The 25,915-nt window shown below is 37.3% G+C and overlaps 1 protein-coding gene across 1 annotated transcript in view; it reads left to right on the top strand.

Moving 5' to 3' along the window:
* Nucleotides 1-15,319, top strand: part of LOC128692938 (uncharacterized) — a 114,326-nt gene extending 99,007 nt beyond the window's left edge. Inside the window, exons 4-8 of the mRNA XM_070091991.1 lie at nucleotides 2,719-2,860; nucleotides 4,238-4,362; nucleotides 10,086-10,184; nucleotides 11,090-11,296; nucleotides 13,756-15,319. Coding sequence (XP_069948092.1) covers nucleotides 2,719-2,860; nucleotides 4,238-4,362; nucleotides 10,086-10,184; nucleotides 11,090-11,296; nucleotides 13,756-13,872 — 690 coding nt within the window. The 3' untranslated portion in view covers nucleotides 13,873-15,319. The remainder of the gene's footprint in view (nucleotides 1-2,718; nucleotides 2,861-4,237; nucleotides 4,363-10,085; nucleotides 10,185-11,089; nucleotides 11,297-13,755) is intronic.
* Nucleotides 15,320-25,915: the final 10,596 nt, after the last annotated feature.

Below are 25,915 nucleotides of genomic sequence, written 5' to 3'. Positions count from 1 at the left end.
TAGCAAGGTAACATTTATGATAGGAATCAGGGAAACCAGTTAGCTTAACTTGAGTCCTGGAGATGGGAAGATGTTGGAGGTGATACAGTTTGGAGAGTTGTCTGAACTGTAATGTCAGTGCACTTCTGGCAAGACATTGATTGAAAGAGTGACAGTGAAAATGTTCATTTCTTTGGCAGGTCACCCTACCTCAGTGGGAGGCAGCTGGAGTGTTCATATAATTTTTAATAATGACCAAAATAACCTACTATATTACTATTTTCCCTCCTAACAACTGGCTTATGCTCATTTAACAACCAATGAGTTTATATATTGTTTACAACATAATTACCTGGAAAGTTTAGAAGTCTTTTGAAATTAACAAGTTAATGGAGCTCTGAATTGATTCAGGTAATTTTAACTAGTGTTAGTATGTATTTTGTTGTGTGCTTTGTTTGATTGTATTTGGGTGGGAGTTGTCACAGCTGCTCTTTGCTGATGACACTGTGCTCTTGGGAGATTCTGAAGAGAAGCTGCAGAGATTGGTGGATGAATTTGGTAGGGTGTGCAAAAGAAGAAAATTAAAGGTGAATACAGGAAAGAGTAAGGTTATGAGGATAACAAAAAGATTAGGTGATGAAAGATTGAATATCAGATTGGAGGGAGAGAGTATGGAGGAGGTGAACGTATTCAGATATTTGGGAGTGGACGTGTCAGCGGATGGGTCTATGAAAGATGAGGTGAATCATAGAATTGATGAGGGAAAAAGAGTGAGTGGTGCACTTAGGTGTCTGTGGAGACAGAGAACTTTGTCCTTGGAGGCAAAGAGGGGAATGTATGAGAGTATAGTTTTACCAACGCTCTTATATGGGTGTGAAGCATGGGTGATGAATGTTGCAGCGAGGAGAAGGCTGGAGGCAGTGGAGATGTCATGTCTGAGGGCAATGTGTGGTGTGAATATAATGCAGAGAATTCGTAATTTGGAAGTTAGGAGGAGGTGCGGGATTACCAAAACTGTTGTCCAGAGGGCTGAGGAAGGGTTGTTGAGGTGGTTCGGACATGTAGAGAGAATGGAGCGAAACAGAATAACTTCAAGAGTGTATCAGTCTGTAGTGGAAGGAAGGCGGGGTAGGGGTCGGCCTAGGAAGGGTTGGAGGGAGGGGGTAAAGGAGGTTTTGTGTGCGAGGGGCTTGGACTTCCAGCAGGCATGCGTGAGCATGTTTGATAGGAGTGAATGGAGACAAATGGTTTTTAATACTTGACGTGCTGTTGGAGTGTGAGCAAAGTAACATTTATGAAGGGATTCAGGGAAATCGGCAGGCCGGACTTGAGTCCTGGAGATGGGAAGTACAGTGCCTGCACTCTGAAGGAGGGGTGTTAATGTTGCAGTTTAAAAACTGTAGTGTAAAGCACCCTTCTGGCAAGACAGTGATGGAGTGAATGATGGTGAAAGTTTTTCTTTTTCGGGCCACCCTGCCTTGGTGGGAATCGGCCAGTGTGATAATAAAAAAAAAAAAAAATGTAGATGTAAATTACTAAATTTAAGAGAAACTTTCGTTTTTCTTTTTGGGCCACCTTGCCTTGGTGGGATACAGCCGGTGTGTTGAAAGAAAGTATATAGTTTTGGCTTGTGATTGTTAGTGTGTATTGCATTTATCTATGTTTTTTTGTTTCAATGAACTGGCCGTATCCCACCAAGGCAGAGTGACCTAAAAAGAAAAGCAAAAAGTTTTCTTTTTAAATTTAGTAATTTATACAGGACAAAGGGTTACTGGCCCATTGCTCATTTATCTTTTTATTGTCAAAAATAAACTGAGTGATCTTGTATGTCAGAGTGCTTTAGAAATCCAATAATTTTTATTTTGTACAATGACAGTGCCACATACATCTGTATACAATATATGGCTAAAGCACATCTAGTTACATATTCAGTGAAGGGAAACTGCATTAATAGCAGTGGACTAAGGAAATTTAATCTTTTGTTCATCATAGTCAAACTGACCCACAAATTAAACACAACATTCTTGTATGTATATTGCAGTGCAGTGATATATACACCTACCATCCAACTTACGACCGAGTTCGGTTCCGAGAAACCGGTCGTAAGTCGAACTTTAGTACTGAATATCAACAAAACATTTTTGTAATGACTTTATTTTACTGTTTTATTTTGGTATTTCATGTTTTGCTTTACTTTTTATGTTGTTAGTACTGTATTTTATACTGTAAGGTTTAGGATAAACACTGTGTACAACACAAATAGTTGTTTATTTCCCAGAAATTTGGCATAAAAAACACGGTCGTAAGTCGAGTGGTCGTAAGCCGAGCAGGTCGTAAGTCGGATGGTAGGTGTATTACCATAATATGTATGCATCAAACTTACTTTGGGTAGAATGGAGTGTTATCTTCTCTCTTCCTGACTGCTATAATGTAAAGACAGTAAAAGTTTGAGTTAAGAGATTTTGAATTTAGTGGACAAAATTTGTGGCCAGACAGTGTCTGGAAACAATGGACACAGTCCATTAAATTCAGAATTGTCTGTTGTTACTATCGTGGAAAACCCATCTCGTCATTTAACAGACAGCTTTAACAGACACCCCTCTCCTGTCACTTAGTTAAAAATTGGTATTTCACTGTACTGAACTTGGAACATGATACAAAATATATAAATAACTATTGGCCATTGTGATTACTGTAGTTAAAAAGCACTTTGTCTATATTACTAATTATATGTTTCAGAATGCAGATTGTGACCCAACTCATACCCTTCATGTTGATGCCTTTCTTTATGACGAGGATATGGTAGATGAGCTGTGCGACACTGGAGAGTTGGCTCGAAACTACTGTGTTGACTGTTCATCACACAATACGCAACCCATTAGTAAGTTGAACAAAAATTGATATCTTACTTTTTAACATATTGGCTCTCTCCCACTGAGGCAGGGTGACCTGAATATTCAATTCAGCCCAGTTCTAAGCTATTTTGCTAGTATACCTTCTGTTCTGTCAACTGAGCACAAGAAACTGCCCATTCACTTTTTGGAACTACCCTGTAATGTTCACAGAAGTAGGTAATTTGGCCAATTTTACACAAAAATCTAGGTAAAAAAAAGCATCTAAAATAAACATTGTAGGCATTCCAGGCACTAAAGTAACCTTTCCTCTGTTTGTTAATCATGTACAATACACTTGCCACAAAAACTCATTCTCTTATCTAGGACAAAATTTACCACTCATAACATATTTGAAGCCTAGGTAGTAGGTTGGTAGATAGCAACCGCCCAGGGAGGTACTACCATCCTGCCAGGTGAGTGTAAAATGAAAGCCTGTAATTGTTTTACATGCTGGTAGGATTGCTGGTGTCTTTTTTCTGTCTCGTAAACATGCAAGATTTCAGGTACGTCTTGCTACTTGTACTTACACTTAGGTCACACTACGCATGCATGTACAAGCATGTATATACACACACCTCTCTGGGTTTTCTTCTATTTTCTTACTAGTTCTTGTTCTTGTTTATTTCCTTTTATCTCCATGGGGAGGTGGAACAGAATTCTTCCTCCGTAAGCCATGTGTGTCGTAAGAGGCAACTAAATTGCTGGGAGCAAGGGGCTAGTAGCCCCCTCTCCTGTATGCATTACTAAAATTAAAAAGAGAAACTTTTGTTTTTATTTTTGGGTCACCCTGCTTCAGTGGGATATGGTCGGTTTGTTGAAAGAAGAAAATATTTGAGGGAGCTCTGCATAAAGCATAGATTTGCATAAGTGACACTGGCATCAGTGACGTAGATCTATGTATAAGATAGTGAAAGGTTAGTATTGTGGTCAATTTTCACTTGATGATTGGGTAAAATGTCAGGCATTAAATACCTACATTTGCACTTCACTTTAGAAGTGAGGCCCCTTACAAATTTTTGTGGCTCATTGGAACAAAAAGGTTGGTCACCCCTGGTGTACAGTATGTGGACAGTGAAATGTTTTGATAAGTTGGCATTTTATTTCCTGTTGCTAAGTACCAACTGTTTTTGTAGAAAGGTATATAATGAAACACACACAATGAACTGTAACTCTTTGTAGTCTGTCTTGGACTATATCACTTGGCCTGTTTTTTCACTCTCCTAAATGATGTAGGGGTCAGTATTACTGTACTTTTATCTGATTAGAATTGTTTACACTTTTCTTGGCTATATTGGTGACTGCATATTTTTTTGTTCCTTTATTTGCAGTATACAAGATTAGTAATGTTTATTGTCTCATTGCAGCATATATCAGTCACTCTGCATCAAGAGAAAGATTAGCTTATATTTTCCGTGCATTACTTCCACCTATTCCTGAAGACACTATACTACTTGACATTGGGTCAAGATTAGGAGCAGTACTGTATGGGGTAAGTAAGTTATATCTTGTTTTACATATCCTAAAAATGAATGTGGCATACAACTGCTGCGTCATTGAGTTATCTTGGAAAGGTGGAGCCAATAAAATATGATGGGGAGGGAGGTTGCATTACAAAACAGATGGTAGTGATTTATTGTATGTTTCCAGTACCTATAACAGCCACCTACTTGAGCTGTTATAATCATCGGGGATTATCAAAAATTGCTTTCAGTGACTTGTTTTCATCACTACAGTTTGCTATTAAAATATGAAATTCCCAAAAATTTTGCTAAATTTTCTGAGACAGATATTCACTAACCATTCACTTGATAATGGATGTGAAAATGTAGTCCTTTTGTTTTTATTGACTTTTTTTTTTTTACTTTTTAAATAATTAAATTATGCAGTATCATACATTTAAAAATTAAAATTACGAAGCATAAGACCTGTATTTAGAATTTTTATTTAATTGCAGATCTGTATACAGGACAACTATGGTTTTTTCCTTGAAAAAATGTGGATATAGATTAAGTTTTCTTTTTAGTTTGCTGAAAATTTCTTATAAATGTAACAATTCAGTGAAATAATGAGCCTCGAACCCATGATCTCACAGCCTTAGGGACCACCGAACCGCTGGTTTGAGGTTCTTCACTGTATTGAGTTTCTTCTCAACTTTAGAGCATAGGTCTTTCTTTATACTGCATGTTGTTTGTTGTGTAATCTGTTACAGCTACTTTTAATAAGAAAAACACAAATAAATTTGGTGTTGATATGTAGGTTGGTAAACAGCAACCGCCCAGGGAGGTACTGCCGTCCTGCCAAGTGAGTGTAAAACGGAAGCCTGTAATTGTTTTACACGATGGTAGGATTGCTGGTGTCTTCTTATTCTGTCTCATACACATGCAAGATTTCAGGTACATCTTGCTACTTCTACTTACACTTAGGTCACACTACACATACATGTACAAGCATATATACACGCACCCCTCTGGGTTTTCTTTTATTTTCTTTCTAGTTCTTGTTCTTGTTTATTTCCTCTTACCTCCATGGGGAAGTGGAACAGAATTCTTCCTCCATAAGCCATGCGTGTTGTAAGAGGTGACTAAAATGCCAGGAGCAAGGGGCTAGTAACCCCCTCTCCTGTATATATTACTAAATGTAAAAGGAGAAACTTTCGTTTTTCTTTTGGGCCACCCTGCCTCGGTGGGATACGGCCGGTGTGTTGAAAGAAAGATGTAGTTTAGGGATGGGGTGATAACAAATTTTATGCTGATACTAATACTCTACTCAGTTTTAGACTAATGCTCATAGCAATACCATCAAAGCTAGCTGCTACTCATTGATGCTAGTACTGATATCGATACAATCAAAATTGGCTGATACCCACTGATACAGATATCAAAATTATCCACTACCCACCAGTACCAATACTGATACTTTGGCACACCACTACTATATACGTATATAGGTTGGTAGACAGCAACCACCCAGGGAAGTACTACCGTCCTGCCAGATGACTGTGAAACAAAAACCTGTAACTGTTTTGCATGATGGTAGGATTGCTGGTCTCTCTTTCTGTCTCATAAACACGCTAAGATAACAGGGATATCTTGCTACTCCTACTTACACTTTGGTCACACTTCACAGACACGCACATGCATATATATATATACATACATCTAGGTTTTTCTCCTTTTTCTAAATAGCTCTTGTTCTTTTTTATTTCTTCTATTGTCCATGGGGAAGTGGAAAAGAATCTTTCCTCCGTAAGCCATGCGTGTCGTATGAGGCGACTAAAATGCCGGGAGCAATGGGCTAGTAACCCCTTCTCCTGTATACAATTACTAAAAAAGAGAAGAAGAAAAACTTTATAAAACTGGGTTGCTTAAATGTGCGTGGATGTAGTGCGGATGACAAGAAACAGATGATTGCTGATGTTATGAATGAAAAGAAGTTGGATGTCCTGGCCCTAAGCGAAACAAAGCTGAAGGGGGTAGGAGAGTTTCAGTGGGGGGAAATAAATGGGATTAAATCTGGAGTATCTGAGAGAGTTAGAGCAAAGGAAGGGGTAGCAGTAATGTTAAATGATCAGTTATGGAAGGAGAAAAGAGAATATGAATGTGTAAATTCAAGAATTATGTGGATTAAAGTAAAGGTTGGATGCGAGAAGTGGGTCATAATAAGCGTGTATGCACCTGGAGAAGAGAGGAATGCAGAGGAGAGAGAGAGATTTTGGGAGATGTTAAGTGAATGTATAGGAGCCTTTGAACCAAGTGAGAGAGTAATTGTGGTAGGGGACTTGAATGCTAAAGTAGGAGAAACTTTTAGAGAGGGTGTGGTAGGTAAGTTTGGGGTGCCAGGTGTAAATGATAATGGGAGCCCTTTGATTGAACTTTGTATAGAAAGGGGTTTAGTTATAGGTAATACATATTTTAAGAAAAAGAGGATAAATAAGTATACACGATATGATGTAGGGCGAAATGACAGTAGTTTGTTGGATTATGTATTGGTAGATAAAAGACTGTTGAGTAGACTTCAGGATGTACATGTTTATAGAGGGGCCACAGATATATCAGATCACTTTCTAGTTGTAGCTACACTGAGAGTAAAAGGTAGATGGGATACAAGGAGAATAGAAGCATCAGGGAAGAGAGAGGTGAAGGTTTATAAACTAAAAGAGGAGGCAGTTAGGGCAAGATATAAACAGCTATTGGAGGATAGATGGGCTAATGAGAGCATAGGCAATGGGGTCGAAGAGGTATGGGGTAGGTTTAAAAATGTAGTGTTAGAGTGTTCAGCAGAAGTTTGTGGTTACAGGAAAGTGGGTGCAGGAGGGAAGAGGAGCGATTGGTGGAATGATGATGTAAAGAGAGTAGTAAGGGAGAAAAAGTTAGCATATGAGAAGTTTTTACAAAGTAGAAGTGATGCAAGGAGGGAAGAGTATATGGAGAAAAAGAGAGAAGTTAAGAGAGTGGTGAAGCAATGTAAAAAGAGAGCAAATGAGAGAGTGGGTGAGATGTTATCAACAAATTTTGTTGAAAATAAGAAAAAGTTTTGGAGTGAGATTAACAAGTTAAGAAAGCCTAGAGAACAAATGGATTTGTCAGTTAAAAATAGGAGAGGAGAGTTATTAAATGGAGAGTTAGAGGTATTGGGAAGATGGAAGGAATATTTTGAGGAATTGTTAAATGTTGATGAAGATAGGGAAGCTGTGATTTCGTGTATAGGGCAAGGAGGAATAACATCTTGTAGGAGTGAGGAAGAGCCAGTTGTGAGTGTGGGGGAAGTTCGTGAGGCAGTAGGTAAAATGAAAGGGGGTAAGGCAGCCGGGATTGATGGGATAAAGATAGAAATGTTAAAAGCAGGTGGGGATATAGTTTTGGAGTGGTTGGTGCAATTATTTAATAAATGTATGGAAGAAGGTAAGGTACCTAGGGATTGGCAGAGAGCATGCATAGTTCCTTTGTATAAAGGCAAAGGGGATAAAAGAGAGTGCAAAAATTATAGGGGGATAAGTCTGTTGAGTGTACCTGGTAAAGTGTATGGTAGAGTTATAATTGAAAGAATTAAGAGTAAGACGGAGAATAGGATAGCAGATGAACAAGGAGGCTTTAGGAAAGGTAGGGGGTGTGTGGACCAGGTGTTTACAGTGAAACATATAAGTGAACAGTATTTAGATAAGGCTAAAGAGGTCTTTGTGGCATTTATGGATTTGGAAAAGGCGTATGACAGGGTGGATAGGGGGGCAATGTGGCAGATGTTGCAAGTGTATGGTGTAGGAGGTAGGTTACTGAAAGCAGTGAAGAGTTTTTACGAGGATAGTGAGGCTCAAGTTAGAGTATGTAGGAAAGAGGGAAATTTTTTCCCAGTAAAAGTAGGCCTTAGACAAGGATGTGTGATGTCACCGTGGTTGTTTAATATATTTATAGATGGGGTTGTAAGAGAAGTAAATGCGAGGGTCTTGGCAAGAGGCGTGGAGTTAAAAGATAAAGAATCACACACAAAGTGGGAGTTGTCACAGCTGCTCTTTGCTGATGACACTGTGCTCTTGGGAGATTCTGAAGAGAAGTTGCAGAGATTGGTGGATGAATTTGGTAGGGTGTGCAAAAGAAGAAAATTAAAGGTGAATACAGGAAAGAGTAAGGTTATGAGGATAACAAAAAGATTAGGTGATGAAAGATTGAATATCAGATTGGAGGGAGAGAGTATGGAGGAGGTGAACGTATTCAGATATTTGGGAGTGGACGTGTCAGCAGATGGGTCTATGAAAGATGAGGTGAATCATAGAATTGATGAGGGAAAAAGAGTGAGTGGTGCACTTAGGAGTCTGTGGAGACAAAGAACTTTGTCCTTGGAGGCAAAGAGGGGAATGTATGAGAGTATAGTTTTACCAACGCTCTTATATGGGTGTGAAGCGTGGGTGATGAATGTTGCAGCGAGGAGAAGGCTGGAGGCAGTGGAGATGTCATGTCTGAGGGCAATGTGTGGTGTGAATATAATGCAGAGAATTCGTAGTTTGGAAGTTAGGAGGAGGTGCGGGATTACCAAAACTGTTGTCCAGAGGGCTGAGGAAGGGTTGTTGAGGTGGTTCGGACATGTAGAGAGAATGGAGCGAAACAGAATGACTTCAAGAGTGTATCAGTCTGTAGTGGAAGGAAGGCGGGGTAGGGGTCGGCCTAGGAAGGGTTGGAGGGAGGGGGTAAAGGAGGTTTTGTGTGCGAGGGGCTTGGACTTCCAGCAGGCATGCGTGAGCGTGTTTGATAGGAGTGAATGGAGACAAATGGCTTTTAATACTTGACGTGCTGTTGGAGTGTGAGCAAAGTAACATTTATGAAGGGATTCAGGGAAACCGGCAGGCCGGACTTGAGTCCTGGAGATGGGAAGTACAGTGCCTGCACTCTGAAGGAGGGGTGTTAATGTTGCAGTTTAAAAACTGTAGTGTAAAGCACCCTTCTGGCAAGACAGTGATGGAGTGAATGATGGTGAAAGTTTTTCTTTTTCGGGCCACCCTGCCTTGGTGGGAATCGGCCGGTGTGATAATAAAAAAAAAATAAAAATTAAAAAATTTCTTTGAAATGTTATATAATTTTTTAAACATATTTCTTAAGTTGGAGCCTGGATGGGCCCACTTGGAATTCATGATGCCACATGCACATCAGCTTTCTGGTTCCAGTAGGGTTGATCACATATCTTGCACTCTTTATAGGGCCTCCTCCTCCTCGTCGTCAGGGTAACTTGCCTGGGAGCCTGGCAAAGCTCCAAACTCCAGTCATCATTTATTCACCTTAGTATCAAGAACTCTTATTTTTATACTGTGATATTACATAGACTGTACATTCATTTGACATTTTCTGTAGTACAACTGTACTGTATTTTCATTATGTATTCTCAAAGCACCTCCTTAACTTTCTCTTTGATAATATTTTTGGGGTTCATTATCTAAAGAGAATAGATCTAAATGCATTTAAAAAATCAGTTGATAATATTATGATTTTTTCTTTAACTTATTATATTACTAATAAGACCATTAAATTTTTAGCAAAATTTTATTTTGAATTACCTGGCTTCTAAGATCACTTTTAAACTTTCTCTACATTTTTCTTAAGATTTCAAGTCTGTAATTTTTATTATGTACATTAAATATAAGTGGCAGCAGTAGATTTGTAAAAAACATAATCTTGTTCTTTTCATGTATGAAGAGATAATACAATTAAAATCCTTCATTTTTTACAGGCTTACATTTACACAAAATGCCGGAGAATAGTGGGAGTGGAAATAAATCAAGATTTATGCCAAGTTCAGCAAACAATCATCAATAAATATCAGTTTCAGGTATGTGTTCAGTTTTAGCTGAAGAACAGACCATGGTATATGAAAATGTGCCTAGGATATTATTATTATTATTATTATTATAATCAATGAAATCTCTCTACAACATAACTAAAATCCAGCTTGGTGAATAATGCTTGTCATAGCACATGTTATAATCTTTCCATCTTTCCTATCTTTTATATTTATGGAACTTTACTTCATGGGATAATAAAATAGAATGTTACCCATTGTTAAAACTTAAAGAAGCACTTAAGCATTAATTGAATTTTGTATATTCATTTTGCTGTCCTGTATAACAAGTACAGTAATTAGCATGTGCTTCTGTTCAACAAGAGTGAAAGGAAAGGTAATGTTTGATCAGCAGGTGTATTCAAATACAAAAGATAAATGAGAGTATAAAAGACAAAATGGAAGAATGTAGGAGACTGAGGAAAACATTTTGGATTTGCAAATAATTATTGAATGGTCACCAAAGCAGGGTGACCCAAAAGAGGAAATATGTTTACTATCATTCATTCAATAGTTGTGTTGCCAGAAGTGTGCTGATATCACAGTTCAGATTACCACCATTAAGTTAAAAAATATATATTCATTTATTTTGGGAGTTTTTGTACCTATTGATTAATGCTTGTGATGCTGGGTCCATGAGCTGGAGCCTGCTTCCTACAAACACATTTAGATATGTACGCATACATGTGCACACACGGAAAAAAATGTTCCATGAAGAAATCCTTTAATTTTTTTTATATCATTGCTGCAGCTGGATTTTCCACAAGCCTTGTCGTTAGATAAATATGGTAGTTTTGCATGCAGGAAATTATTGTCCGTCATTTCTCCTGTAAATACGACTAGCTTGCACTGAACTAGAATTAATAGAAAAATTTCCTCTTAACTCTGTATTTCAGGATCGTGTTCAAGTGATCCCTGGCGATATTCAGGAGCAAGGAGAAGTAGTACGAGCTGCTGATATAATTTGCCTCAATAATGTCTTTGAGTTCTTTATGCCTGCTGGTGTTCAAGCACGTATTTGGGCATTTCTTCGATCTAATGTGAAAAAGGGTGCTCTGCTAGTAACCATACCTTCCTTGGAAGATTCACTGCAGTATATAGATGTAAGGAACTCTTGTTTTTAAAATGTTTACTAGTTGAAGTTAAAATAATTTTATGGTAATACAGATGTTACTTACAATGGTCTGGCTTACGATATTTCCACTTCATGATGGTGCAAAAGCAATTACTTTGGTGATAAAATTTAAGATAATTACCCAACATGAAGGTGGCCAGTTCATAAATTGTATTAATTTATTTACTTATTGATACTAATATTTAGTTAGTTACAGTAATTTGTTTATTTACTTATTCAGTGACATTACGTAGTTATTTACTTACTTAATTATTCAGTATTTCACATTCATGTTCTACTTAAGATATTTTTGACTTATGATTGGTTCGTTGGAACATAACCCCCATATTTCTTTATTATTTATTAACATATCGGCCGTTTCCTACCAAGGCAGGGTGGCCCGAGAAAGAAAAACTTTCATTATCATTCACTCCATCATTGTCTTGCCAGAGGCATGCTTACAGACTCAATAATATATAAAGGGGAATCATTATTTTTTAAAAAAATTAAGTTATTTTGTTCAGTTCCAAATCAATCTAATTGAAAGAAAGTAGAAATCCTTGATGAACTAGAACTCTGATGACATTGTTAGGTAAGACACATATGCAACAGTTAGACAACTTTATTCCGAAACGTTTCGCCTACACAGTAGGCTTCTTCAGTCGAATACAGAAAGTAAGCAGGAACAGTAGAGATGTGAAGACGATGTAATCAGTCCATCACCCTTAAAGTCGTAGAATTTGAGGTTGTCAGTCCCTCGGCCTGGAGAAGTTCAGTTCCATAGTCAGGAACTATCTGAAGATCAAGCGACAGTGCGGAGACTTAAATACTGTCGGAAGGAGAGGTGCAGGGTAGTAGTAGTAGTAGTAGTAGTAGTGAGAGGCAACTGAGAGGTCATGTCCCTCTCAGATCCAACCCTTCTCACTTGAAAAGCTTGTCCAAGGTGTTTTCTGTATCAAGATGCCACGTGTTGCAGTGTCTGACAAGATGAACATCAAAATGGTATACAATACCGACAGGTTGTTAGGTAAGACACATATGCAACAGTTAGACAACTTTATTCCGAAACGTTTCGCCTACACAGTAGGCTTCTTCAGTCGAATACAGAAAGTAAGCAGGAACAGTAGAGATGTGAAGACGATGTAATCAGTCCATCACCCTTAAAGTCGTAGAATTTGAGGTTGTCAGTCCCTCGGCCTGGAGAAGTTCAGTTCCATAGTCAGGAACTATCTGAAGATCAAGCGACAGTGCGGAGACTTAAATACTGTCGGAAGGAGAGGTGCAGGGTAGTAGTAGTAGTAGTAGTAGTAGTAGTAGTAGTAGTGAGAGGCAACTGAGAGGTCATGTCCCTCTCAGATCCAACCCTTCTCACTTGAAAAGCTTGTCCAAGGTGTTTTCTGTATCAAGATGCCACGTGTTGCAGTGTCTGACAAGATGAACATCAAAATGGTATACAATACCGACAGGTTGTTAGGTAAGACACATATGCAACAGTTAGACAACTTTATTCCGAAACGTTTCGCCTACACAGTAGGCTTCTTCAGTCGAATACAGAAAGTAAGCAGGAACAGTAGAGATGTGAAGACGATGTAATCAGTCCATCACCCTTAAAGTCGTAGAACTGAACTTCTCCAGGCCGAGGGACTGACAACCTCAAATTCTACGACTTTAAGGGTGATGGACTGATTACATCGTCTTCACATCTCTACTGTTCCTGCTTACTTTCTGTATTCGACTGAAGAAGCCTACTGTGTAGGCGAAACGTTTCGGAATAAAGTTGTCTAACTGTTGCATATGTGTCTTACCTAACAACCTGTCGGTATTGTATACCATTTTGATGTTCAACTCTGATGACATTAAATTTAAACAGATTTGGAACTAAGGATAAATGGTCTAGGCTGAAACTATTTATCCTTTGTTCCAAATCTGTTTAATGTTAATGCCATTAAAGCACAAATTCATCAAGGATTTCTTCTTTCTTCCAATTGGATTAACTTTTGATTTGAAATTGAACAATATAACTAATCATTTTCAAAATAATGGTTACCCCCCTTACATGTTATCTAGTCCATAATAAAGAAATTTAAATAAAAAGTTTATATAATATTTCTTCAGTGTAATGGGTGCTTTATTTTAATTCACAAGCTAAGGGCTGGTAAGGTTTTATACTAGGAAAAATAAGGTGAAAGCTATATTGAAATTGCAAAATCTTAGCACAACATTAATTTGACTTTTTAAGAGATTTAACAGCTTAATCATAAATAAGAATAAAATCTTCTTTCAACAAACTGGCCGTATCCCATTGAGGCAGGGTGGCCCAAAAAGAAAAACAAAAGTTTATCTTTTTAACTTTAGCAATGTATACAGAAGGGGTTACTAGCCCCTTGTTCTCAGCATGTTAGTTGCCTAAGAATAAAATATGTGATATATAATAACGCTTTCTTTCAGTGTGGATTTCGGCATCAAGAATGGGCACGAGAGGTTCCTCCTCATAACCCAAACATCACTGCGCCCTTCGATTTCCAGAGTGAAACATCTGAAGTCAAACTTTATCAAGTCATTTAAGGAATAGCATTGTCATATATAATACTGTACTGATATGTTTTTAAAACTGTTGCAATAATTTGAAAGTTAGTGATGAATACTTGGCTTGCATTAAGGCTGTTTGTGTGTGATTGTAGTTACTGTTTGGTTCCATGTACTGTAATAGTCATGTCATTATGGCTTTGTTGAACTGAGTGGTGAAGAATATTCAGCAAATGAATCGAGTATGAGTGAAGAACAATGAATCGAGTATGAGTGAAGAACAGTCTTGTTGCAGTTTTAGGGATTGAGCTGCATTTAAATACAAATATGACTGTATCCCTCTTGCCAAAGACTTGAGCATTTTGGATGTTCATTGTTTTGTGATGTCATCGAATTGTTGAAGATTTATTCTTAATGTGTACTGTTTTAAGTACATAGCTCCTATGTATATAGTATGCAAAACCGAGTGCCATTGCCTTGTTTATTTGCCTTATCATATCAAGGTATTTTTCATTTCCTCTATATAAAAGAAGTGGTAGTACATTAGGTTTGTTGTAAATGATGTCTTTGAATAGGAAAACTTCAAATAGAAACTTTATTTTTATATGAATTTTATATTATGCTATTCATATCAGTATCTATATCCTATATTTCTATATATGTCTTTGATGCCTTGTCTCATCTGGGTTTCAGGGGCCACATGTAGAATTTTTCCAACATGTTTCAGCCACTTTTCATAATTAGTTTAAATGACTTAAAATAACAAAAAATATTTCAGTAAAAAGAAAATCACATGCTAATTGAAAAGAAAATTTGCATTGAGGAAGCAAAATAAGAAGAGGGTCTTTGATTGCTGTCAGGTTCTCTGATAGTCCAAAGTGAGTGTTTAGCTATGACTTTGCAGAGGAGACACCAGATCAAAAAACTACAGACCAGTAGCACTAACATCATACATAGTAAATATCTTCGAAAGAGATTTGAGATAGTAAGTTACTGACTTGATGGAACAGTATGATCAACACAACCCAAACATGACAAGAGCAGGAAGATCTTGCTTATCAAAACTATTAGATCACTATGAAAAAATTACAGAGGCCTTGATGGAAACAAAATGCTGATGCACTCTACATGGATTTTAGAGAGGCACTTGACAAATGTAACCATGAAGTAATGGTTCATAAACTGATGTCATTTGGTACAACAGCAAAATTATAACAATTAAAGGTTCAGTTGTTTTACATGATGGTAGGATTCCTGGTATCTTTTTTTCAGTCTCATGAACATGTGGGATAACAGGTATATTTTGCTACTTCTACTTACACTTAGGTCACATTACACATGCATGTACACTTTTTAGGTCACCCTGCCTCTGTGGGATACGACCTGTTTGTTGAACAAAAAAAAAAAAAAGGTTCAGTACTCAAAGGCACAATCCTAGTATCATTACTGTTTCTCATCCTCGTATCAGACAGACAAGAACACAAACCATGATGATGATGCCAAATAAGTATACATCACCTTAGTAGAAGATAGAAAAATTATAGCCACATAACCAGATTTTCTAATGGGGAAATGAAAATAACATGATACACAACCCGCATATAGAAGAGAGGAGCTTACAACGACTTTTTGGTCTGACTTGAACCATTTACAAAGTCAGTGTGACTTTGTAAATGGTCCAAGTCGGACCGAAACATCGTCGTAAGCTCCTCTCTTCCATGTGCGGGTTATTTGTGTATCATTCCAGTCACGGTAGTGTGCCTTTTTTTTGTTATTTAAAATAACATATTTAGTGGTAACAAATTTCAGATGCTTAGATATGGGAAGAATGATTACTTAAGAACAATCACAGTATACAGAATGCAAACGGACCGTATCAAAGAGTGTAAAGAACGTGAAAAGGACCTAGGAATAATATTGACAGGAAATTAAATTGCCCACTTTTTAAGCATACAGTCTTCTGTTTGATAACATTTATTGTCATAGATATACACATGAATCTTACAATTTGACAAAAAAAAAAAAAATAGAATATGCAGTGTCAACAGTTTCTGGTTTTAAAATTCCTCAAAGTGTGTGGCTGCTGCTTTGTAGTCTGTCAAGTCATGGTGCAGAACGTCAATGTTGCGTGTTGGTTGGAGAAGACGGCCTTATTGATTGGCATATCTAACTACTGACGCAGTTTTTTTTTTAAAGGAATTTTGCTGATCATTCAAGAAAATCTTTAGATTTTTGGGGGGTTCTCCCCAGTGGCAGATTCATAAATTTATTAGTGTGAAGTGCGACTAAAGTGAGCATTGAGTGTACTACTAGGGGGGGCTTGGGGAAGTACTATAAGCTCTACCAGAAAATTCTTTGCTTTAGAAGTGCATAAAATTAAACCATATCAAGCTCACTTCATGAACTGAACAATCCATACAAATTTTAAAACCTTTGTTGAAAATATCCATCATAAATTTACATAAAAATATTACATTTTAATGCGATTCCCACTGTATCTATACTGTCCAGATATTTTTTTTTTTTATCTCAAAGCAATGAAAATATTTAGTCTTTAATAACATCACTTTGGGTTTAGTACTTAAATTGATTATAATGATAATAATGAATTTCATTGTGATGTAAATAACAACAACATTTAAGAGAAAATATCTAATGTAATTTTCTGTGAATGTTTAGTAGTGACTTTCTCAACAGTATTGTCTAAATTAATGTTCATTCTTGTGCTATTGCAGTTTACACTGATGGTTCAAAGTCCTCTGAAGGAGGACTAAAATTTTCACAGTCGAGTTGTATGCCATTCACATTGTTGTTATACATATTGCATTCCTGCCTACCTCAACATTCATAGTAGTTTCACACTTCTTTAGTGCATTATAGGCTGTCCAGAAATTTGGTTCTCCGCATCCCATCATTCTTTCTATTAACTTGGGTTGCGCTGCATTTCTAGGAGACACAAAGGCACTGTTTTTTGCTGGGTCCTTGGATGTGTGAATATTCAGAGAAACAAGCAAGTAGACTCTGCTGTACAGTCAACCATTCATGATCTCATTTCATATAGGAGTATTCCATTCTCAAACTCTTTTGCAATGATCTCTAGACAACTTTGCAATTGTTGGCAACAGTGGTGGTCTAAGTTGGTCCATAATAAATTGTATTCTGTCAAACTGTTTGGGTTTGTGCTGGAATAGGACCAAGTTGAGACTGAAACTAAGTACCATTATTAATAATGTGATGTGCACAGTATTAATAATAACTGAATATCATTTATAAAGTGCTGCTGCAGCACTACATACTCTTGAAAGGGTTAAGGGAAAGTTTAACTGTTTTTACCAGCAGCTTGCACAGTGTGTATATACAGCTTTTGGATGATCTGTTCAGTCCTGAGTTTGTGAATGTTCTTGGGTACCTCTGACAACCCTCTCCTAGTGGTATCTCCAGTCTCATTGATGAATCTCTTGAATACTACATGAATGTTGCTCTCTTTTGTCTGCAAGAATGTTATAAAATATATAAAGATATTGACTCTGCTACTAATATTATGAATTGCTATATGATTAATAATAATTAGACACATTGGTATATTTTTTTTTATGTTGGATACAAGTATTTTTAAAAGCAAACGGATATCTTAATTGTAAGATGTCATAGTTGAGATTTATTTTGAGGAAGTTACTTATGTACTAATAAATTATTCTTAAATTTAACCTGTAATAAAGTGCTGATTTTTTTTATATTACTGTTCCAGATATCTTAATGTGAAGATGAATAAAAATGAAAGTTTAACCTCTTACCTACAAATCTCAGGCAGACTCAATTGCTCTAAGTTTGTATAGTCCGACTTTGTTTGCTGCAACTGTAAATAATCTTACTGCCTTCATATCCCACATCAGATTGTTACATCTTTCACAGCATCACTGATTTTGTTTTGGAGTGCTAGGTACAATTTTTCGGAGCACTGTTGAGGTAACTAGAATAGAATCACCAGCCACTAAGTGAAACTGTTAAAGCATGAAATTTGCTTGCTGTTAGATATTCACCCAAATACTGAGTCATCTTAATGTCCATGTAAAGTAACATTCTGCCGACAACAAAAAACTTGAACAATTTCTTTCTCAGTTTTATCCAACTCAAATTGAATCATAATTGGTATTCCTTTCATTTTAGTCCAAGAAACTTTGTGACCTATATCAGGCATCAAGTGACTTTTTAGACTGGTTTTCCTTCTCTGCCAAAGATGCTCATTTAATTAGTTAAGAGTGCTCATGTGCCATATCTGTAAAAGACCTTCCTGCCACAACTCCAATGTGTGTTGTAAACAGAGAACAGTCAGTGCAAAATGCACTGTAAACAGAGGAATACAACACGACTTTGAATGTCTTGTTTTCCCAGGATACCGCATTACAAGAAATTTATAACTTCAGTGGTGAAATAATTTCTTAGTAGTTTGTATCTCTGGTCATAGATGCTTGGCATTTCACTATTTGAATTCCCATACCATACATGTATCAAATAGCTGCTCTTGTCATTGAAAAACCTGCTTGCCAAAAACTACACCTGATTATCCAACTGATAGTTTAATCCAAGCCCCTTCCTGGAAATAAGAAGCCATCAGATGCTTAAATAAATAACAAAAAGGCACAATACCGTGACTGGAACGATACACAAATAACCCGCACATAAAAGAGAGAAGCTTACGATGACGTTTCGGTCCGACTTGGACCATTGACAAAGTCACACAGTGTGACTTTGTCAATGGTCCAAGTCTGACTGAAACGTCGTCGTAAGCTTCTCTCTTTTATGTGCGGGTTATTTGTGCATCAGATGCTTAGTGACACCTCCCTGGATCCACTAGTTTTCCCACAGATGAAACATTTCAGCCTCGGTACTTCAGGATCAGCAACACGTATGAATCTCAAAAAAACTATATCGGATTTTAGTCTACATTTTCTCATGACAAAACCCTCAATAGAAAAAAAGTAGTTGATAATGGTCATTCAAGATGCACTGTACTGTTTTTTTTTTTTTTTTTGTGTAGTTAATATATCATTGAATTTTCATGTAAAGTCATTAGAGGCTGTGATCTGGACTTAAAAAAAAAAAAAAAGTTTAACCACTTATTAGAAACCCTTGACAACCGACTCAAAATGGCTTGGCAACCCAAAATTGGGTTGTAATGCAAGGGCTAAGAACTACTGCTTTAGAGAAGAGGTCCTTTACTGCTGCAGGTGCCATGATATTTACTAGGCAACAGGAAAACACTGCACTGAAATACCCATATATTTAGTAGATTATGTTTTTAAGGAATGTGATATTTTTACTTTCAATGACTGGGAATTTACAGGCATGATATCTTGATACCTGGTTCTTTTTTATTATAATAATAATTGATACCTGGTCTTGTGCACCTAATTCTTATTTTCCATGCTTCCTTAAAGGATACAAATTTTTTTGAAATTTATAAATTATAATGCTTATTTATATATACCAGAATTTGGATTACATGAAATTTTATTTTGTATTGCTATAAGTAATTTATTTGTTATTTAGGAGCCAATAATGTTTTGTTCTTATAGTTACTTCCACATGTTATATGTGCCTTGACTTGGGTGGGAGATGTGACAACCAAAACCTATGCATTTCATATTGTGTTTTCACATACATGTGACTAAAATCATACTCTGTTTATGTCTAATTATAAGGTGATAAATAAAAAAAACCGCACTGTGTCTTTTCATTTGTCTTCTATGTCATATTTTAGGTTGAAGAACAAAGATACAGTACAGTACTCTGTACTGTGTGTATTGAGGCAGAGTAGGAATGGAAGGTGAAATGGTTCTAATGAAACCACACTGACGAAGGAACAGTTGTGTTTTGGGTTTCTAAGTTTCATACGAGTCATTTGTTAACCGAGTGTTCTAGTACCTTGCAAACAGCCCTTGTAATGAGAAGTGTCTTGGCCTGTGGTATGAATGGAAATCTGAGAATGTAAAAAATCATTGCACATTAGAGGTGTGCTTTCACTGTATGATGCATCAGGATAAGCATCATATGACTGAAAAAAAAAGAAAGATAACCAGAGACTTATGTAGTTTAAGTTCTTGTAAACAAATACATTTAAGGTTAAATTGGGAAAACAACATTTGAAGTTTTCCCTGATTCTCCCCCAGTGTATTCAGAAGAAGCATACCACCCAATAAAAAATTTTCCCTTCAAAAGTAAAAGACCTGTTTAACATATACAATGGACAATTATTATTTGTGCAGGTTAGGTTCCTGAAAACTGGGCTATTAATGATTTCCACCACTGGAAAACACAGTGGGACCTCAGTTTTCGTATGCCCTAATTTGTATGTAAAACTACAGTGGACCCTCATTTTCGTAATTAATCCAATCCAGAGAGTGTGACTAATGGCGAAATTTACAATTTGCGAAACCATTTTCCCCACAAGAAATAACTTTAATCCAATTAATCCGTTCCAGATACCCAAAAGTATTAAAACAAAATAGTTTTTTATATGCATATAGATGTACATGCACAGAAAACAATGAGACATGAAGAATAAAACAATAATAACATGACACCTTTATTGAACATTCTTCTTAGTGTATGGAAGATGGGAGGAGAGGAGAGGATGGAGAAATTATTATTTGGAAGGGGAATCCCCTTCCAAACAAACTTCCCCTCTTTGTTTTTTAATGCCACTAATACCAGCTTGAGAGTCACTACACACCTGTGACACTAAATATCTGTGCAGAGAGCTCTGTTTCTGGCATCTTTTTAAAATTTCCCTAAAATGGGACAAGACATTGTTATTATACATGTTGCTGACATTACTTACAACAGCTTTGTTAGGGTGATGTTCCTCCAAAAATCTTTCCATCCTACTTCTCAATGCACAAATTTCCATCACTACCATCCTCTACCACCATCACAACCACTACCATCCTCTACCACTATCACAACCACTATCACTGCCACCCTCTACCCCTATCACAACCACTACCACCCTCTACCCCTATCACAACCACTACCACCATCACAACCACTGCCACCCTCTACCACCCTCTACCCCTATCACAACCACTACCACCATCACAACCACTGCCACCCTCTACCACTATCACTACCACCCTCTACCCCTATCACAACCACTACCACCATCACAACCACTGCCACCCTCTACCACTATCACTACCACCCTCTACCCCTATCACAACCACTACCACCCTCTACCCCTATCACAACCACTACCACCCTCTACCCCTATCACAACCACTACCACCATCACAACCACTGCCACCCTCTACCCCTATCACAACCACTACCACCATCACAACCACTGCCACCCTCTACCACTATCACTACCACCCTCTACCCCTATCACAACCACTACCACCATCACAACCACTGCCACCCTCTACCACTATCACTACCACCCTCTACCCCTATCACAACCACTACCACCCTCTACCCCTATCACAACCACTACCACCCTCTACCCCTATCACAACCACTACCACCATCACAACCACTGCCACCCTCTACCCCTATCACAACCACTACCACCATCACAACCACTGCCACCCTCTACCACTATCACTACCACCCTCTACCCCTATCACAACCACTACCACCCTCTACCACCATCACAATCATTACCACCCTCTACCACCATACCAGCACCACTTTCATATTTTTCTACAATCTTTTTCTTTAATTCTATCGTGTTTGTCACCTTCTTTACCAAAGGGCTGGCACTAGCTTTCTTTGGGCCCATAATAGCTTATTTAGCAGTTGCAGGCACTAAAATGAATGGAATATTACAAAATGTATCATATGAATGCGTGGGATCGTGCTCACTAGTTGATAAACAATGGCACACTGGCCGCGTCGGGGCCGCTCGTATGCATCTGGGACGATTAATGTCATAAAAATAACTGTTCTTACCTAACACTGTTGTTGATGCTTTCTGAAATACCTGAACTCTAGTGAGGTTCAGACAGTTAAAAGAAAATACATTGAGTAAAAAATATGATTAGTATTTAAGTTAATAAATAAAATAACTGACAAGGGAAAAAAGGTGAATGGTGCATACATCCATCTTTTCAGTAACGATAATCTGTTCCTTTATAATAACAAGGGTATGGTAAAGTCTGGTACCTAGTAGTAATGGTTTACAGTAATGCTTCTGTGGCACTTGATATTGTGATGTTCCTGGAAAACGCTATACGTAATTGTAAGGGTCATTGATTACTGTTGGGTCCCTTATAATAAGTGTACAGTAATGATGCTGTAGCACCTTAAAATAGCAAGGTACAGTAATGATGCCTCAGCCCACATTATTATTATAATCAAAGAGAAGCACTAAACCTACAAGGGTCATACAGCACCGGTCTCAGCCCACAATGCCTGAAACTTCCTTATTTTTATTTTTTTTAACCAAAATTTGGTTGTGATTCAAGATTCATAATAATACTGAAAAGCTTTTGGCAATCATTTTCCCAGTTCTGGAGGGTCCTTTGATACTACTTCTGTAGTCATACAGTGCCAGAGGAATTAGATGCCTTTAGGTTTGAACAAAAAAAGTGTAGGGTAGCTCTGATTTCCAGAATCAAAAGCTTTTCACCAGCATCAAGGCACTTTCTGTAAAAGTAGATATACCAGTAGTAGTAGTAACAAAGAAACATACTTCAGTCTGGACAAACTAATATATAATATAGTACTACACAATGTGGTAATAGCCATCTTGAATATCAGAAAATGTTTATACATAAAAAGTATAGGGATCCTTGGAATTCATGGTTCACAGCCCAAGATTAGCAGTATCATTGAGCTTCAGAAAAATAATGAGAAAGGATGCTTTAAAAGTTGCTTCCAATTCCAGAAACATTAAAAACTATACACACTACTTCATAGAAGTGGTGTGTATAGCTGTTAATAGCATGTAATTTAAAAATAAATCAATTAAGAATAAAAAGTTTTATTTTCCTAGAGTCCAGAAGTCTGTGACACAAAGGAATTTTATTTCCTGAAATATATAAAGTTAACATTAAAAATGCACTCAAGACTATAACATCTACTTTCCCTATAGGTCAAGACTTGACACCCTACGTAAAACGAACCCTTTGACAGTAGTGAAATTGAATGACTTGGTAAAGCTCTAACAGACATAAACATTGTCCCAATGAAAGCTCATTCTGCAATGTGTCTTTTTTAATTTACAGTATTGACAGCTTCACTAGTTTAACATATTTCTCATTTCTTAATTACTTTTTCTGGTTGCCAAAATTTTTTTTTACCAGGACAGAAATTAATGTACAGTACAATATTTATTTTGCTGATTATTAAAAATAAGCAAAACATGTCTTTAGAGGACACAAAACCACACAAATACACTACTGTTTTATATGCATTTTATAAGCTAATATCAATGTGAAATATGAAAGTGCCAAATAAATTATGGCATGCAGTTATAGTGTGATAAAAAATTCCAATATAATTTTCATCTCTAGAAATACTTAAATATTTTATATATATATATATATATATATATATATATATATATATATATATATATATATATCTTTCATAGACCCATCCGCTGACACGTCCACTCCCAAATATCTGAATACGTTCACCTCCTCCATACTCTCTCCCTCCAATCTGATATTCAATCTTTCATCACCTAATCTTTTTGTTATCCTCATAACCTTACTCTTTCCTGTATTCACCTTTAATTTTCTTCTTTTGCACACCCTACCAAATTCATCCACCAATCTCTGCAACTTCTCTTCAGAATCTCCCAAGAGCACAGTGTCATCAGCAAAGAGCAGCTGTGACAACTCCCACTTTGTGTGTGATTCTTTATCTTTTAACTCCACGCCTCTTGCCAAGACCCTCGCATTTACTTCTCTTACAACCCCATCTATAAATATATTAAACAACCACGGTGACATCACACATCCTTGTCTAAGGCCTACTTTTACTGGGAAAAAATTTCCCTCTTTCCTACATACTCTAACTTGAGCCTCACTATCCTCGTAAAAACTCTTCACTGCTTTCAGTAACCTACCTCCTACACCATACACTTGCAACATCTGCCACATTGCCCCCCTATCCACCCTGTCATACGCCTTTTCCAAATCCATAAATGCCACAAAGACCTCTTTAGCCTTATCTAAATACTGTTCACTTATATGTTTCACTGTAAACACCTGGTCCACACACCCCCTACCTTTCCTAAAGCCTCCTTGTTCATCTGCTATCCTATTCTCCGTCTTACTCTTAATTCTTTCAATTATAACCCTACCATACACTTTACCAGGTACACTCAACAGACTTATCCCCCTATAATTTTTGCACTCTCTTTTGTCCCCTTTGCCTTTATACAAAGGAACTATGCATGCTCTCTGCCAATCCCTAGGTACCTTACCCTCTTCCATACATTTATTAAATAATTGCACCAACCACTCCAAAACTATATCCCCACCTGCTTTTAACATTTCTATCTTTATCCCATCAATCCCGGCTGCCTTACCCCCTTTCATTTTACCTACTGCCTCACGAACTTCCCCCACACTCACAACTGGCTCTTCCTCACTCCTACAAGATGTTATTCCTCCTTGCCCTATACACGAAATCACAGCTTCCCTATCTTCATCAACATTTAGCAATTCCTCAAAATATTCCCTCCATCTTCCCAATACCTCTAACTCTCCATTTAATAACTCTCCTCTCCTATTTTTAACTGACAAATCCATTTGTTCTCTAGGCTTTCTTAACTTGTTAATCTCACTCCAAAACTTTTTCTTATTTTCAACAAAATTTGTTGATAACATCTCACCCACTCTCTCATTTGCTCTCTTTTTACATTGCTTCACCACTCTCTTAACTTCTCTCTTTTTCTCCATATACTCTTCCCTCCTTGCATCACTTCTACTTTGTAAAAACTTCTCATATGCTAACTTTTTCTCCCTTACTACTCTCTTTACATCATCATTCCACCAATCGCTCCTCTTCCCTCCTGCACCCACTTTCCTGTAACCACAAACTTCTGCTGAACACTCTAACACTACATTTTTAAACCTACCCCATACCTCTTCGACCCCATTGCCTATGCTCTCATTAGCCCATCTATCCTCCAATAGCTGTTTATATCTTACCCTAACTGCCTCCTCTTTTAGTTTATAAACCTTCACCTCTCTCTTCCCTGATGCTTCTATTCTCCTTGTATCCCATCTACCTTTTACTCTCAGTGTAGCTACAACTAGAAAGTGATCTGATATATCTGTGGCCCCTCTATAAACATGTACATCCTGAAGTCTACTCAACAGTCTTTTATCTACCAATACATAATCCAACAAACTACTGTCATTTCGCCCTACATCATATCGTGTATACTTATTTATCCTCTTTTTCTTAAAATATGTATTACCTATAACTAAACCCCTTTCTATACAAAGTTCAATCAAAGGGCTCCCATTATCATTTACACCTGGCACCCCAAACTTACCTACCACACCCTCTCTAAAAGTTTCTCCTACTTTAGCATTCAAGTCCCCTACCACAATTACTCTCTCACTTGGTTCAAAGGCTCCTATACATTCACTTAACATCTCCCAAAATCTCTCTCTCTCCTCTGCATTCCTCTCTTCTCCAGGTGCATACACGCTTATTATGACCCACTTCTCGCATCCAACCTTTACTTTAATCCACATAATTCTTGAATTTACACATTCATATTCTCTTTTCTCCTTCCATAACTGATCATTTAACATTACTGCTACCCCTTCCTTTGCTCTAACTCTCTCAGATACTCCAGATTTAATCCCATTTATTTCCCCCCACTGAAACTCTCCTACCCCCTTCAGCTTTGTTTCGCTTAGGGCCAGGACATCCAACTTCTTTTCATTCATAACATCAGCAATCATCTGTTTCTTGTCATCCGCACTACATCCACGCACATTTAAGCAACCCAGTTTTATAAAGTTTTTCTTCTTCTCTTTTTTAGTAATTGTATACAGGAGAAGGGGTTACCAGCCCATTGCTCCCGGCATTTTAGTCGCCTCATACGACACGC

This window comes from Cherax quadricarinatus, chromosome 38 (genome assembly GCF_038502225.1).
Source record: "Cherax quadricarinatus isolate ZL_2023a chromosome 38, ASM3850222v1, whole genome shotgun sequence".
Taxonomy (NCBI): domain Eukaryota; kingdom Metazoa; phylum Arthropoda; class Malacostraca; order Decapoda; family Parastacidae; genus Cherax; species Cherax quadricarinatus.
The sequence above is the reverse complement of the archived record's forward strand: the minus strand, read 5'-3'. Positions and strand labels throughout refer to the sequence as shown.